This window comes from Hevea brasiliensis, chromosome 5 (genome assembly GCF_030052815.1).
Source record: "Hevea brasiliensis isolate MT/VB/25A 57/8 chromosome 5, ASM3005281v1, whole genome shotgun sequence".
Lineage (NCBI taxonomy): Eukaryota > Viridiplantae > Streptophyta > Magnoliopsida > Malpighiales > Euphorbiaceae > Hevea > Hevea brasiliensis.
This window is the reverse complement of record NC_079497.1, coordinates 5,262,887-5,278,609: the sequence shown is the minus strand read 5'-3', so window position 1 is coordinate 5,278,609 and position 15,723 is coordinate 5,262,887. Positions and strand designations below refer to the sequence as shown.

The 15,723-nt window shown below is 35.0% G+C and overlaps 1 protein-coding gene across 1 annotated transcript; it reads left to right on the top strand.

The window, feature by feature from the left end:
• The first annotated feature begins 36 nt into the window (after positions 1-36).
• On the top strand, positions 37-15,365 carry LOC110672756 (probable inactive ATP-dependent zinc metalloprotease FTSHI 5, chloroplastic). The gene is made up of 19 exons (XM_058146663.1): positions 37-1,154; positions 2,005-2,476; positions 3,287-3,487; positions 3,569-3,862; positions 3,968-4,237; positions 5,010-5,099; positions 5,185-5,316; positions 6,464-6,637; positions 7,619-7,740; positions 8,162-8,363; positions 8,957-9,085; positions 10,448-10,630; positions 10,828-10,947; positions 11,616-11,801; positions 11,890-11,964; positions 12,303-12,362; positions 12,493-12,600; positions 13,290-13,370; positions 15,008-15,365. Exons 1-19 carry the CDS (start codon positions 199-201, stop codon positions 15,074-15,076), a joined length of 3,924 nt encoding a protein of 1,307 aa, XP_058002646.1. The 5' UTR covers positions 37-198; the 3' UTR covers positions 15,077-15,365.
• Positions 15,366-15,723: the final 358 nt, after the last annotated feature.

Sequence of the window (15,723 nt, the reverse complement as noted above, 5' to 3'; positions counted from 1 at the left end):
TTATTATTTATTTTTTTTTTGTTATGCGAGTCGGGGACCGGATTGCAATTTTCCCCTCTATCTTCCATTTTTCCTAAGCCCTCCCCCAACGCGCTCTTGATGTTGCAGGCCTGCTCACTTGCTTACTCCACCTGAGACTTCTTGCCCACAAATTATCACCCGAAAAATGACCCAGAGCACACTAGTTCATTGATTCTCATGGCTTCCATTTCCACTCCCTCTTTCTCTAAGTTCCATCCACCATTCAGGAACACTTCATCACCAACCAGACATAAAATTAGAATCACAAACCTTACCTCCCAATCCCACAAACATTCAATTAGAAACTTACCATTTGTGCATAATTCTCGCGTTTTCAGCTTCCTAGAAGCTTCAAAATACGGTAACCACAACAAAAAGCGGTCTCTAGGGCATCCCTCAAGCCCAGAACAACAAAATCAATCACCTATCTCAATTGGGTGTCTTACTAGACCTGAACAGAGCATAGTTCGATTCATTACAAGGTCTATAGTGTATGCCTTGTTTTGTATTGCTGTTGGGTTCGTTTCAGTTGGTGCATTACCAGCTCGTGCGGCTGTTGCTCCTGTTGTTAGTGAAGTTACATTCAAAAAGAAAGAGAGAGAAGTGAATGAAGAATCGCATTCTAAGGGCCATGAGTATTCAGATTACACTAGAAGTTTGTTAGAAGAGGTTTCATGGTTGTTGAAGTGTATAGAGGAGACTAGGAGGGGAAACGGGAGTTTGGAGGAAGTGCGATTGGCGTTAAAGGCAGTAAAAGCAAAGAAAGAAGGATTACAAGGGCAGATAATGGAGGGGCTGTATTCGGAAGAGGGGGAATTGAAAAAAGAAAAATTGAGTTTGGAGAACCGTGCAGAGGAGATCATGGATGAAGCGGTGAAGGTTAGAAGAGAATACGAGAATTTGGTGGGAAGTGCTGAGAAAGAGAGCATGCAGGAGTTGGAGGAGAGAATGAGAGTGATTGAGGAGGATTATAGTCGGGTGTGGGATCGGGTTGGGGAGATTGAGGATGCAATTTTGAGGAGGGAGACAATGGCAATGAGTCTTGGGATCAGGGAGCTTTGCTTCATTGAGAGGGAGTGTGAGGAGTTGGTGAAAAGATTTAACCAGGAAATGAGGCGAAAGGGCACGCAAAGGTAATTTCATCAATGAGTTCATTTGGGTTTAGCTACAAAGAATTTTATTTGCATTCTAGAATCAAGCAAACAAGGATTAACGTCATATTGGTGATTAATGTGTTTAAGCTGCTTAATTTTATGGCATGGAAACATTCAATTATTTTTATTCAGTGTACTGATTTTCAGGGAAATACAATGGGTAGAATCACTTGAATGGTAATGTAGCATGGCAAGGTGCAAAATCAAACAACCAACATGTAATACACTTAGTGACCTTAGCCTAAGGCAACAACTAAGAGTCAGATGAAAGAGTACTCAATAAAGGAAAGGGACTTAATAATACTCAAAACGTTGTCCACTGGGACAACACCCTTCAATCATATTCGTGTATGGCTAGAAGGGTTTCTAGAATTGCAAGGTGGAAACTCTGATGAACATTGCTTAATACAATTTATTGCATGTGATGTTACCTCCCCCTATTTGGAAATTTTCTTAGTTTCATTGTTGTAGAAGTACAAATAGATTTGCAACTAGGTTCCCCCTTTCATGGATTTGATATTCTGTAGTTTTCCATTTGACATTGAGGTTCAGAGCACAAAAAAAAAAAAAAAAAAGCTTTTTAGAAAAAGTACTATTTTAGATGTTGTTGGGAAAAGTTGTTTGAAGAAAAGTTTGTACAACTAAAACATGTCAAATTTAATTTTAAATCAATTTTTAATATTCTCTAACTAACATATTTAAAAAAAAGTGTTTTTCTCATAGCAGCTCCAACAACAATGTGGTCTGTGGTGTTTGGCATTATATTCCTTGTTCATAATAAGGTTACACATGTTAAATTTCTTATATGAGTATTTTAATGTACTTGCAGTGTGCAAAAAAGCCCCATTACCAGGCTTTCTAGATCTGAAATTCAGGAAGAACTGGAAACAGCACAAATTAAATTCTTGGAACAGATGATTTTGCCTAATGTTGTGGAAGTTGAAGGCCTTGGACCTCTATTTGACCAAGATTTGGTGGATTTTGCTTTAAGTCTAAAACAAGGCCTTAAAGATTCAAGGAAGCTGCAGAATGATCTGGAGACTAGTGTAAGAAAAAAGATGAAGAGGTTTGGTGATGAAAAGCGTTTGGTTGTAATGACACCAGCAGATGAGGTTGTGAAGGGTTTCCCAGAAGTTGAGTTGAAGTGGATGTTTGGAGATAAGGAGTTTGTAGTCCCTAAAGCTATTCGCCTCCATTTATACCATGGATGGAAGAAATGGAGGGAAGAAGCAAAGGCAAACCTAAAGAGAAATTTATTGGAAGATGTTGAGTTTGCTAAACAGTACGTGGCCCAAATGCAGGTAGCTTTTCCATTAACCAAGCAGTATGAAATATGTGGAGGTAGCATTGAATCTTATTACTTGGCAGAAGAATGTAAATTCGGAGGAAACACATGAGTTTATTAATACAATTTTATTCTCTTTTCCTTCTTAAAATATTATGGGCCACTGACATGGATAAGGGGGCGATGAATCTTTGTTATCTTTTATAAAGTTTTGTTTGTGAAGGGCGTTTCCATACTAGTAGTTTGGAATAGTAAATGAACTTAATATTAGAGCGCTTTGTGCATGATGTGACTTTTTTTTGTTTGTAAACACTTAAAACTGTTTTTAATGCCACTTTTTATATAGGTTTCGCTTTTTTGCATTGCCTTTAACCATTGGGATCCCTTTTTTCTCTCTCTTTCATCTGCTGATGTTAGTTTTATTGGTTATCTACAGTTCAAATTAATATGAGATCTTTACCTTTCTTTCTTTTGGAATATGTCAAATGTTGTCATTACAGTTGTTTACCTCTTATGCCTGAAATCACTATTGAAGAACTTAGAAGGAGGCTCTTGAGGTGACTGTTAGGTTTATATTTATGAATCGAATTATTTAGGAGCCAAAATTATCCATATAATTTGTTCTTAGGCAGTGTATTTATATGAATGAGGAAACTGCTCCTGACAGATGCTGTGCATTTTTTGCTACCTGTACCTACTACATTTGCCCAATTACATTTTGCTTCATGCCTCTGTATTAATTTTCAGTTGGTTGTTTGTGTTCAAAGTTTGATGCTTTCTTGCAGTTAATTTATATTATAACTATTTAATAAAATTTTAATTGCAGGAACGTATTCTTCTAGATCGAGATAGAGTGGTCTCGAAGACTTGGTACAATGAACAGAAAAACAGGTGGGAAATAGACCCAATTGCTGTTCCATATGCTGTCTCAAAGAAACTATTGGAGCACGCTCGAATCAGACATGATTGGGGTGCCATGTATATTGCACTAAAGGGCGATGGCAAGGAATACTATGTTGATATTAAGGTTGTATATGTTTATTATCTATTTGATCTCTCCTTGTGAGTCATTATTGGCATACTTTTAACCTCAACATTTTTTGTTCAGGAATTTGACATGCTTTATGAGGAATTTGGAGGGTTTGATGGGCTATATGTGAAAATGCTTGCCCAGGGTATTCCTACTGTGGTTCAGTTGATGTGGATCCCTTTTTCAGAATTGAATTTGCATCAACAGTTTCTCTTGACATTGAGGCTGGCTCGCCAATGCATAAATGGAATATGGAAGACTAGAATTGTTTCGTTTGGAAGAGATTGGGTGTTAGAGAAAAGTAGAAACATAAATGATGATATAATGATGATGATTGTGTTTCCTATAATGGAGTTCGTCATTCCTTTTCCAGTAATTGTCATATGACCTTTTGACTTGTCCTTTCAGATAATTGTTTTTCTCATTTATTTCTTATGCTTTTTTCATAATAGTTTCATAGTTGCTGTTCTATTACAGGTAAGGTTACGGTTGGGGATGGCGTGGCCGGAGGAAATAGGGCAGAGTGTTGGCTCAACATGGTACTTGAAATGGCAATCTGAGGCGGAAATGAGTTTTAAGTCCAGAAAAACGGATGAAATACAGTGGTATTTTTGGTTTGTCATTAGAACTGCTATCTACGGATATATTTTGTTCCATATTTTCCGATTTATGAAGAGAAAAGTTCCAATACTTCTTGGTTTTGGACCTTTACGTAGAAATCCAAACTTGCGGAAGTTAAAAAGAGTGGTATTACTTTTTCCCTCTTTTACTTTTTTTTTTTTTAATTTATTTATATTTTATCAATAGTGATCCAAGTGTTGAATATGTGACAAGGTTGGACCTGCCATTCCTTTGCAATGCATTTGCTCACTTGATGATAACTACCATGGTTTTGGAAAATTTGTGGTGAATTTGATGATTTTCAAACTTATGTAATTATCTATTAAAATTTATGGGTTTATCATTATATTGGTAATTGTTGGGAAGTTATAATTTTAATATTAATGTGTCATGAAGATTCACATGGTTGATGCATTGGAATTAGAACCTGCTATTACATTTCTAAATTATCCCATGTCAATTTCAAGAAGATGATTATGAATTATTCCTAAATTTTTACTTTTTTTTTTTTTTTTTTTTCGGTTATGGAATGGATGTGAGAAATCACTCTTTCAGGGGTGGGTTTATTCTTTATCCTGGTGCTGATTCCATCAGCTAGCAATGAGAAAGTCAAACTTCCTGAGTTTCTTGGTTTTCACTTAAGTGCTCACCACATATTATCCATTGGGACAAGAAAAAATTGAGTTGGATGCTAACTATAAATTATGACGTAGATCCCATATCTCATTAATCATTGTAATTGGATCTGTTAGAGAGAAATATGTTCTTGGCTATCTTATAGGTAGTGAATCACTAAGACTTCTCTTTGTTTCAGAATGATAGAGGGATCATTGATATATCTTGACTATCTTTCAGTTAACGTGACTGAATACAAATAATGTTTTCTGTTATCTTGCAGAAAGCCTATATTAATCACAAGGTAAGGAGAATCAAACGTAAAAAAAAGGCTGGGATTGATCCTATAAAAACCGCTTTTGATCAAATGAAGGTCTGTAACTATTACTTAAGTTTTTTATTTAATCATTAGAAATCATTTTCTGGGGCTAATTTTAATATCCTTGATTGATTTCCAGAGGGTAAAGAATCCTCCGATACCGTTGAAGGACTTTGCTAGTATCGATTCTATGAGGGAGGAAATCAATGAAGTTGTAGCATTTTTACAAAAGCCCAGTGCATTTCAAGAAATAGGTGCCCGTGCACCTCGAGTATGTTATCTCAAGATATTATCAGTATTCTGTTTTGTTGTGTATGCGTTTATTGTCAGAATCATACATCTCTTCCCTCCTTTCTTTCCCCTCTCATTTATCAGGTATTCTTGGGTTGTTCTAAAATTCAACCTACTGTGATGAGTAAATCTGACAGCATATGTTTCCCTTCCTCATATGTCAATGGAATTGAATTTGAAAGGCATCATGGGGATACTTACATAAGCTGTAAAATGAAAAATATGCCTAGACTAAAGGGAGGAAGAAAAGATATTAAAGGAAAATGCAAAGAGAAAGTGCAAGAACCTAAAACAGCTAATTAATTTTGAGTGTATAGCAAATGAGATAAATACTCAGCTGCCACACAAATATGGTCCTTAAATGGGTAGCCTTTTCAATAAAGAAACTACAAAATTTCACTAACAAAGGAATCAAAGACAAAATTTCACTAAGACAGGAATCAAGGTTGTACCAGCTAATGTACAAGATGGCTTAGAAACAAAAGATTCTTCTTGTACAGGTCAACTGAACAAAGTTATTCATTCACATGTCAATAAATCCACCAGCTCTAATACTCATGAGTGTATCTATAAGATCCATCCTTGAACAGAACCTTCTCCTTCTTTCAATAAATTTTGGAATTTTTAAGTTAATGAAACCTCTCATTTGTCATCTGCCCTGCAGGTTAGCTGTTCGCTTTGCTTTAGCTTCTCTAGTAGTTAATATCTGACTTCCTTATTTAATTGTTGCATGGCTGTTGTGTTAGTGGTCAAAATACCCAGAATTTCCTTTCATGCATTGGGCAAACCTGGACTTATTGGTGTTGAGTTTTTGCATAAGAGTGATGAATACAGGGTCCCAGAGGACCCGGACACAAGTGTATAGTTGGAGTAATAGGAACTTAGTGGAGATGGAAGGCAATAATTTAGTTTTTCCCTCTGCTTTATTTTTGTACTTTGGGCCTGTTTAGCAAAATAATGGGATTAAAAATTCAAATAACTTATTGTTGTAGATTTGCACGTTTAACAATCATTTTATGCCTGTACAGCATGTAACTTAACCCATACACATTTGTATTATTTCAAATTATTTGCAAGGTGCAGTATGGTCATACCTGTTTGTGAAGTTGTTCATTTTTATATTGCAGGGAGTTCTTATCGTGGGAGAAAGGGGAACAGGAAAGACGTCTCTGGCACTGGCTATTGCTGCTGAAGCCAAGGTTCCGGTTGTTAAAGTTGCAGCCCAGCAGTTGGAGGCTGGACTATGGGTTGGTCAAAGTGCATCAAATGTCCGGGAACTGTTTCAAACAGCTAGGGATTTGGTTATCCTCTAACCCTATCCAGTTTGATTTCAGTTTTTGACCTATTTTCTCAAATTACATGTTCATGTGTGTGTTTTAATGGGAGGGGTACACAAAAGTAGGAGTTTAAACCTTTGACTGCCTGTAGGATGGGGTATGATACCAAGAGATGCTACTGCCTGTAGCCAAGAATTTCAGGGGAGCTTATCATCTTTCATTACCTTGCTACCTTATCATGAAAAAATGATTTGAAAAACTGGAAATTAAGAAATTTATATTTGTTGCTTCCGCCTCTCTTACAGTATGTTTTGCTTTCCTTGTTTGCTGGGCTAACCTTTTTCTGAGGGCAAACTAAGTAGGTTGAATTTTAATATTCTGGAACCTTATAAGGTTTCCACTTATTAAATCTGTGTTTGCACGTGTCTATCATTTATTGTAGTTGTGTTTCTGAACAGAACTTCAGTTGCAAAAATATCATGAACTCTTCTTGTTTTCATGGTTCTGTGGTTCTTCAGCATGTGGTAATATTCTTCAGTCTTCAGAAAATTATTTTTTTTTTTAAATGATATTGTGTTTTTTCAACTTTTGGAAGAACTAATAACGTGCGAATATGAGTGTTAGTGATTTATATAATGTATAATATGAAAAATTTGTGCAAATATTTATATTTTTAATTGGCATTTTCCTGTGTTTGCTAATTTTATGTTGTGTTGTCCTCATCAACATGTTTTGTATTTTGTTGAATTTTTTTTTTTTATAATTATAACTTTTCTTAATTTCTATAGATGCTTGAATTTTTATTGATTAATATTTGTGGAACTGGTTAAGTAAACTTGTGGCAATGAATGTGACAGTATTTATGTTTTCATTCATAAAAGCAATGCTGCTGAATTGCTGTTTAAGGAGTCCCACTGATTTCAGTTTTTAATCCTTAAAAGAAACAAAGGAATTTGATTAAACATGATTCATTCATTTTTTCTAACTTTATAATGTCATATCTAGGCACCTGTAATTATCTTCGTGGAGGATTTTGATCTTTTTGCTGGTGTTCGTGGCAAATTTATTCACACTAAGAAGCAGGATCATGAGGCTTTCATTAATCAACTCCTAGTGGAACTTGATGGGTAATTTGCAACTTCTCTCCTAGTTTAAGCAAAGTTCCTTAGTGTGCTTTGAAAGAATATTATTCTTGCCAAATGCAACCTCTTTCAATGTAATAATTGACCGTGGATTTTAAGTGTCCAACCATTTTTAGGATTTTGGGCTTGTCTTTATTTAGTTTAGCATTCATACTGCATTGTGTTGCATCTTTTAGGCAGTTGTTAGGAGGCAAATGGTCATGGTACTTGGTGCATGGTGACTTTGTGTACCTGGCAATTTCTTTTTATTTTTTGTTTGGGCTGGGAGGTTTGGGTCATCCTCAGTTAATTCCTTGGAGATCATCTATTCTCCCTCTAATTTGCTTTCAAGCCTGGGATTGAAAATATGATTGTAAGTTATGATTTTGTTAAAGCATCTATTTGCATATACATTATATCTTTCCAGGTTTGAGAAACAAGATGGAGTTGTTTTGATGGCGACAACAAGAAATTTGAAGCAAATTGATGAGGCCTTGCAACGACCTGGTCGGATGGATAGAGTATTTTATCTTCAACAGCCAACTCAAGCAGAAAGGGAGAAGATTTTATTAAGTTCTGCAAAAGAAACCATGGATGAAGGCCTCATTGATTTTGTAGACTGGAAAAAGGTAATTTTTGATCAATTATGTGCTCCTGTACACATATATGTAGTCACAGAATGGATGAATTGTTGCGCAGTGGTACTCACAAACTTGTTAATATGGTTACTAAAGCAGTTAAAATATTTTGCTCTTTGCTTGTTCTCATAGTTTCTCCCTGATGGTCTGTTCTGTTCAATTTTATGTGCTTGAATTGCTGAACTGTATGCATGTTATAATCTTTTCTTTAACCATGTGGTGTTTTTTTTTTCTTTTTTTTTTGCATTATGACCTCTAGAGGTTGTTTTGTTTCTAGTTTTCAGTTTTTAATTTGGAGCTCATTTAATGAAAAATCACCTAATTTTCCTTTTGCTACCAGTTGCCAACTACTTTTCTTCAAAACCAGTAAGGTGAATTTATAGTTTTTGCTGTATTTCTTTTCCCCCCTTTGGGTTCTTGGAGAAGGGGCTTGGGTTTCAATTGCGAATCCCCACTTGGGGTTACCTCAGGTCTACTGAATTGACTTAACCCTATTTGGTTGTATTTTTCTCTTCTTTTCTTTTATATTTATGCTTAAATAATTTAGTACCTTCTCTTGATATTTCAGCTTTTTCTATTTTCAGGTTGCTGAGAAGACATCTCTTTTACGCCCTATAGAATTGAAACTTGTTCCTGTTGCCCTGGAAGGTAGTGCCTTTAGGAGCAAATTTGTGGATGCAGATGAACTTATGAGCTACTGCAGTTGGTTTGCGGTAAGAAATAATAAAACCTCCCATTTGTATCACTATCTGAGTTTCTTACTTGTGATATTTAACTTGATTAGCTTCTAGTTGTATAATTGTTATTGAAGGCGCGCCTTATTCCCAAGGCTCACAAGGCTCCAACCCTAACGCTTCTATAGGAGAAAGGCAGGTGACCTTTAACAAGCGTTCGCCTTATGCACCTAGGCGGGCACCTTGTTCGAGGCGCAAGGCTCTAGAAAGGCATGCTGCCTTTATTTCCACCTCTAGCAAGCACTTGTATTGACAAAAGATGCTACTATTAGACTTGGAATTTGCCAATCTACTAGAATCTAGTGTTGACGCAATAGGAAGTCTTCAGAATTAGTGTCACTGATGATAAAAAGTTGCTAAAATATCATCAAACTTCCTCACCTGGGATCACAGACCACCTATGCTTCTATTTTTAACACCCATGCTCCTTTAATCCCCCCTCTTTATACCTTGTTTCCAATCTTCTCTTGTCTTTACTGCATGGTGGACTCCTCTGTTTCTAGTTTATTTGAAATTGTCCTCTTTTTTCTTTGAGCACCACTAACAATGAAAGGTTCCTTTATTTCAGGATTTTTATGAGATTGCTTCTTTGTTGTTTTCCTTATTTTTTTTTTAAAAAAATGCTATTTAGGTCATCTATTTCTTGATTATTTGTCCTCTGTTTTTTTAAAAAGAAACTCTACATGTTATCTAGGTCATTATTTTCTAGGTTATCTAAAATTGCTTTTTTCTAACAATACTAACAGTGCTATTTGGGTTTGTTTATGGATATCCAAGATCCTTTTTTTTTTTTTTTGAATGTCCAAAATATGGATTTATTTTATTTCTTGACGAGTTCTAATAGTGTTCTCTTGAAGAGGAAAAATGATATTAATGGTGAAGTCTATATTCTTTTTACGGTTTTTTTTTTTATGCTTCTAAATGCTTTGTAGATTGGTAATTTTGATAAGTTCGGTTAAATAGAGCTATATCTATGATTATTTGATTTTAATTTAAATTTTATTAAATTTTATTTTTTTGAGCCTCTTCTCATTCAGGTGTGTGCCTGCACTTGTGCCTAGGCCACATGACCCCTTTGTGCCTTTAATTACTATGTATTGCATTATGATCATATGGAAAAACACATGCTCTGTTAGGTTTAGGTTCTTTCTTGAAGCTTCTGAATTCTTGCATTTAGTTAGGTAATCTGTGTGTGTGCGTGTTTTTTTTTTTTTTTTTAACTTTTCCTTGTTCCTTTCCTTTCTTTTAGTTAATGTCCTTGATAACAGAGTCCTTTGATTTTTTTTTTGGTTGAAATATTGCTATCATTTATATAGTCATGATGTTTACTTCTTTTTGTAGACTTTCAGTGCTATATTCCCCAAATGGGTTCGGAAAATCCAAATTGTGAAGAAGATGAGCAGGATGCTGGTGAATCATCTGGGGCTAGAATTGACTAAAGAGGATCTGCAGAATGTTGTTGACCTGATGGAGCCGTATGGTCAGATAAGCAATGGAATAGACCTACTCAATCCTCCACTTGATGTAAGAAACTATGTTGTCTTTCAAGGCTACTACTGAATCCTTTCATTGCCTTTTGACCATTTACTTTCCTCTTGCCTTCTCTCCCTCTCTATCTTTTGTAAATCTTTTTGCTTGGATGTATTTACAATCATGTAGAAGCCATTATTTACTTCTTTCGGTAGAAAGATTTGAACTAACAGAAGTTTGGGATGTGACAGTGGACCAGGGAGACTAAGTTCCCACATGCTGTTTGGGCTGCTGGCCGTGGTCTTATTGCACTTCTTTTACCTAACTTTGATGTTGTAGATAATCTATGGCTGGAGCCCTGTTCTTGGCAGGTTAGTTGTGTCATTTACTTGTGACTAAATTTTGATTTGTTGAGGATGGGTTCTTGTGGTATCAGAATATGCAAGGCTTTGAAGGACCATGCAGCAGATGGGTAGTTCTGATGTGCCATCAGAAATATGGAAATGGAAAACTAATAGTATATTATTTATAATTATATATGGGTGGATGGGAACTAAAACATTTCTTATGAAAGTTATGTCATTCTCTGGAAAATCAAAATGATGAAAGGCTCAAAAAAAAAGAAAAAAGGATTTTAAGGCTACATATTCCATTCTCTTTCAACCATTGAATTCTGATGTGCCAAGTATGGATTCCGGGATAATTAAAATACCCCCAAGGCTGTGTTTGAACAGCAGTGTACTGGGAAATATCTGCCAATATAATATTTTTGTAGTTATGTGAATTGGAGTATAGCCGGGCTGATCTAAGGCAGCCTTGTACCATAGTCTTTACACTTGGGAGTTGTCATGTTCCTTTTTTTTTTTTTTTTGAACCATGCTTTGACCATGCTAATCATATTTTTATTAATTATAAGAAAAGCTGATAAGTATGACAGCTGCTCCTCTTTAGGTTTGATGCAATTATTATAAGTGGCCAAATTAGTTTTTGGAATTTAGAAATAGAGAAGTTGAGATAAATTTTACCCCTTTTTTTGCAGGGAATTGGATGTACTAAGATCAGTAAGGCTAGAAATGAAGGCTCCCTGAATGGAAATATGGAATCAAGATCTTATCTTGAGAAAAAGCTTGTCTTTTGTTTTGGTTCATATGTTGCATCCCAGCTACTACTTCCCTTTGGTGAAGAAAATTTTCTTTCTTCTTCAGAATTAAGACAAGCTCAGGAGGTCGGTATCTTTCAATAATAATATCCATTTGCGTTAGAAGTTCATTTGAGCAATACATTCTTGATCACATATCTAAAAATTGTGACAGATAGCTACACGTATGGTGATTCAGTATGGGTGGGGGCCTGATGACAGTCCTGCAATTTACTACAGTAGCAATGCGGTATTCCCAATTCCTTCTAGTGCAGAATATATTGGTTAAAGAAGAAAAACGTTCTTCTGCAATTCTTATATTTTTGTTTTATTGTTAGTGCCTGCAACACTTCCTGTATTCTAGTAATTTGTTACGCCAATTTTTGCACATTTTGCTCATGCTTAGGAGGCAGAAATAAGGATCAGTGTGTCTGTTTCCCTCACATGACTTCATTTGCATTTATACAATACTTACCACGCTCCCAAAATTCTTAATGTGATATTCAATGTCATCTTCAAGGATTCATTATAAGCTTTGAGTTTGCATGTTAATATTTTTGTGTGGAATATCTTTGCCTGCTGGTTTAGGTTACATCTTTAAGCATGGGGAACAATCATGAGTATGATATGGCAGCTAAAGTTGAAAAGGTATGCTTTTGCTTGCTGCAGTGAATGTTTGCTCGCTTTTATTACACATGCCATATGTGTGAACAGCATCGGTACCTGGTGTTCTTTTATGAGATTACTTTCTGACATTATATGCTTGTTTCATACGCAGATGTACGATTTAGCATATCTTAAAGCAAAGGAATTGCTTCAGAAAAATCGTCAAGTTCTTGAGAAGATTGTTGAAGAGTTACTTGAATTTGAGATTTTGACTGGCAAGGTTAAAGCTGATAACCTAAAACTGTTTTGTAGAAAGAGAATTCTCCTTAATTTCAATTAATCTGTACATGGGTATATATATACAATTGATTCCTATAATTGTGTTCTACTAATTAGGAAGAAATCCTAAATAAGAAATCCTAAATAGGAATACAGAATACAAAATATGCAGAGAAATAATATAGTGATTGACTTTCCATAACATGTTTTAACCGCCATACTTCTCAGTTTAACTCTTGCATTGTGCAATCTCCAATTGTACTCTACTTTTCACGTCTCTGAGTCTGAGGAGCTCTAAAATGTGAATGCTTATATTTAAACCTCTGTTTGAAGCAACAAGTTAGATTAAAATGAATATTTCAAAATTTTGTAGATCTGTAATATGGTGATGATTGATTTTGTTGATCTAAATTTTCACCTGATTTTTCTGTGTGCTACTGAAGTCATTTTACTGAAATAAAATAGATTATATTAACAACCTTTGGTGTTTTAGGATTTGCTTTATAAGTTTGCCTTATTTAAACTTTTGGTTGTAGAAGTAACTAGAAATTTGATGACTAATTCTAGCATGACTTTGTCTACCGTCTCTCTTAATATTGTGACTAGTTGAGTCATTGCTGACATTTTTGAGAATTAAGAATGTTACTTTGAGATTGTTTATATTAAAATCATTTATCATTTTGTTTGCAGGATTTGGAAAGAATTGTTGAAAATAATGGTGGGACTCAGGAAAAGGAGCCTTTTTTCCTTTCAAAGGCTAGTTATGTGGAGGTACGTTCCAATCCTCCCTCCTCTCTTAATTTCTCCCTCTCCCGTGGGGTAGTGATGGGGTTGGGCTGTTCATCTATTGGATAAGGGTAGGTACTTATCTCTCTCTTTTTTTTTTTTTGGAAAGAGGTGAGTACTTAGACTATTTACTTTTGGAAAGTGGAACTCCTGGACACTCCATATCCTGGGCAATGTTTTCATTACGGTTCATACTTCCACAACAGCCTTGATGATTGCACAGAAAAGTTAGTAGGTTCATGTAGTAGAGGCGAGAGGAAGTTAAGCATAGAACAAATGCTGTGGATTAACATGGCAAAGAAATCATTTAATATCACAACAACTAATTTGTCAAATTAGAATTGACTGGAAGAAATTATCCACGTTGCCGATAGTTACTCGTTTAGCATGGCGAGAACCATGAACAGAATTTGAGAGGAAACAAAAAAACACTATATTACGTAACAAGTTTCTTTGTATTTTTCCTAAATGGATTCCTCTAGAATCATAGAAGACAAAAGAGTGGGTCAATTTTGTACTTTCATTGGAAATGAGAAAGAAAAGGGTATTGAATCTTGTAAACTTTATGTAAGTGACTTGTGAAGAAAGAAATGCACACAGGGAAAGAAAAGAAAAGGAAAAGAAATACGGTGCTCATATGATCATTGCAAATTATGTTGGTGGCCAAAAGCCCTAAGATCTTATTATCAATATTTGTTGTGGGTGTATTTTATTATTATTGGTCATCTATGGGATTAATTGTTCTTTTGTTAATATGTGCAAGTTTTGTGATTGATTTATTGAATGACTCAACTGAAAATAAAAAGTCTATTTTGCCCATAATTTCACTTTATGCAGTGCATGGTTGCAAGGAAAAACCTTCTTCCTCTGAACATAGCCTTCTTTCTTTGAACATTTGGAAGTCATAATGCTCAGTTGATTTTTATACTCTGAATATGGCAATTAGATAAGGTCTGCACCATGGTCTAAAGAATGTCAGTATTTTGAGATTGTGAAACTGTGGTCAAATTCATTTACATAAATTCTGGCGATGATGTTCTCCAAATTGTGTGGGTGCACTTACCTATCTATGGATTGGTTTTAAAGAAATTCTTTAGAAGACTTTCAAATGATTCATCTCTTATTACTCAAAGGACCAAATTAGAAGGAAAGAGAATGGCATAAGCCTTTGAGAGTCAAAATTGACAAGAACTTCTACATTTCTTGGTGAAAAATTTAAGTTACAGCTGTATAAAATCCAGATGCAAGAAATAATCTAGAATTCATAAACTAGAATTTGTGTTTTGTTAGTTATCAGCAAATGTAAGAAATTCTGAATGTAATGTGAATTTCGAAAGATCTTATGTTTGTTTAACAATGCATTTCCAAAGCTAATAATATAATTCTAGATGATTTGGCTATTTTTTTGACTTGAAGACGTATCTGTAAATAACTTGTTTTGAACAGTGGGGTAGATTAGACTTCTAGATTACTCACTTAATCTTGGCTAGCATGTCTTGCAATTTTTGTTAATCATAGTAATTTACTAATTTTCCAATTGAGTTGATTGTGTTTTTTGTTATCAGCCTTGAGATAAATATTTTTATATTTATAGACTGAACCTCTTTTTGTGTCTTTTTCAGCCAGTGTCTAGCAACTTTCTTGATATGGGGAATGGATCAGGACCTGCTCTTTTAGGTGCATCTAACTAGGATGAAGGGAGCATTCACTTCATGTATTGATTGTCAAAGGTGCCACATTTCTCCAATGAGCACAGATTTACTTCTTTGAGTATAGGTTCCTTGTTGTATAAATTTATTGCAGAGTGTCTTTCTGACCATTGAAATATTATAAAAACTAGTTGCTACAGGGAGTAAGTTTAGTTGAGAAGAGGTTCTATTTTTCCTTCTCAACTGCAGTCATCTAGGGCTGGAGAAAATGCTTCCCCGTTCACATTGTAATGTGATTTTTGGCAATAAAATGTCATCATATTGGAAAGAATTTGTTTTGATTCTTTTTATTTTTTTAGCATGCTGTCTAGCTCGGAAAAAGTTATGGGTATTGGTTTAGTAACTGAAGATATATTATTCACCTAGTAAATCAGGTTCGAATCCCACTCCCCCAACCCCTTTATTCAAAAAACAATGAAATGTGAACCACTTGTATTGGCTTTCGGTTAAGAAGAATAGTTTGGAATGGATCTATTTGCAGGCATGAGCAAAAGAGGAAGTCTTATCAATATGTAATGCAGTTAGGAATAGGGTAAGTGGCAACTTTATTCATTTTACAGTTAAAAGAGTAATATTTGAGTTCATCATTTATAAAATTTCATATTTTTAACATTAAATCTAAATAATAA

Excerpts from the sequence above, each read along its gene's own strand:
- LOC110672756 (XM_058146663.1), top strand. The coding sequence starts at position 199 with ATGGCTTCCATTTCCACTCCCTCTTTCTCTAAGTTCCATCCACCATTC. Across the intron at positions 2,477-3,286 it reads AGTACGTGGCCCAAATGCAG|GAACGTATTCTTCTAGATCG; the intron begins GTAGCTTTTCCA and ends TTTTAATTGCAG. Across the intron at positions 10,631-10,827 it reads TACTCAATCCTCCACTTGAT|TGGACCAGGGAGACTAAGTT; the intron begins GTAAGAAACTAT and ends GGGATGTGACAG.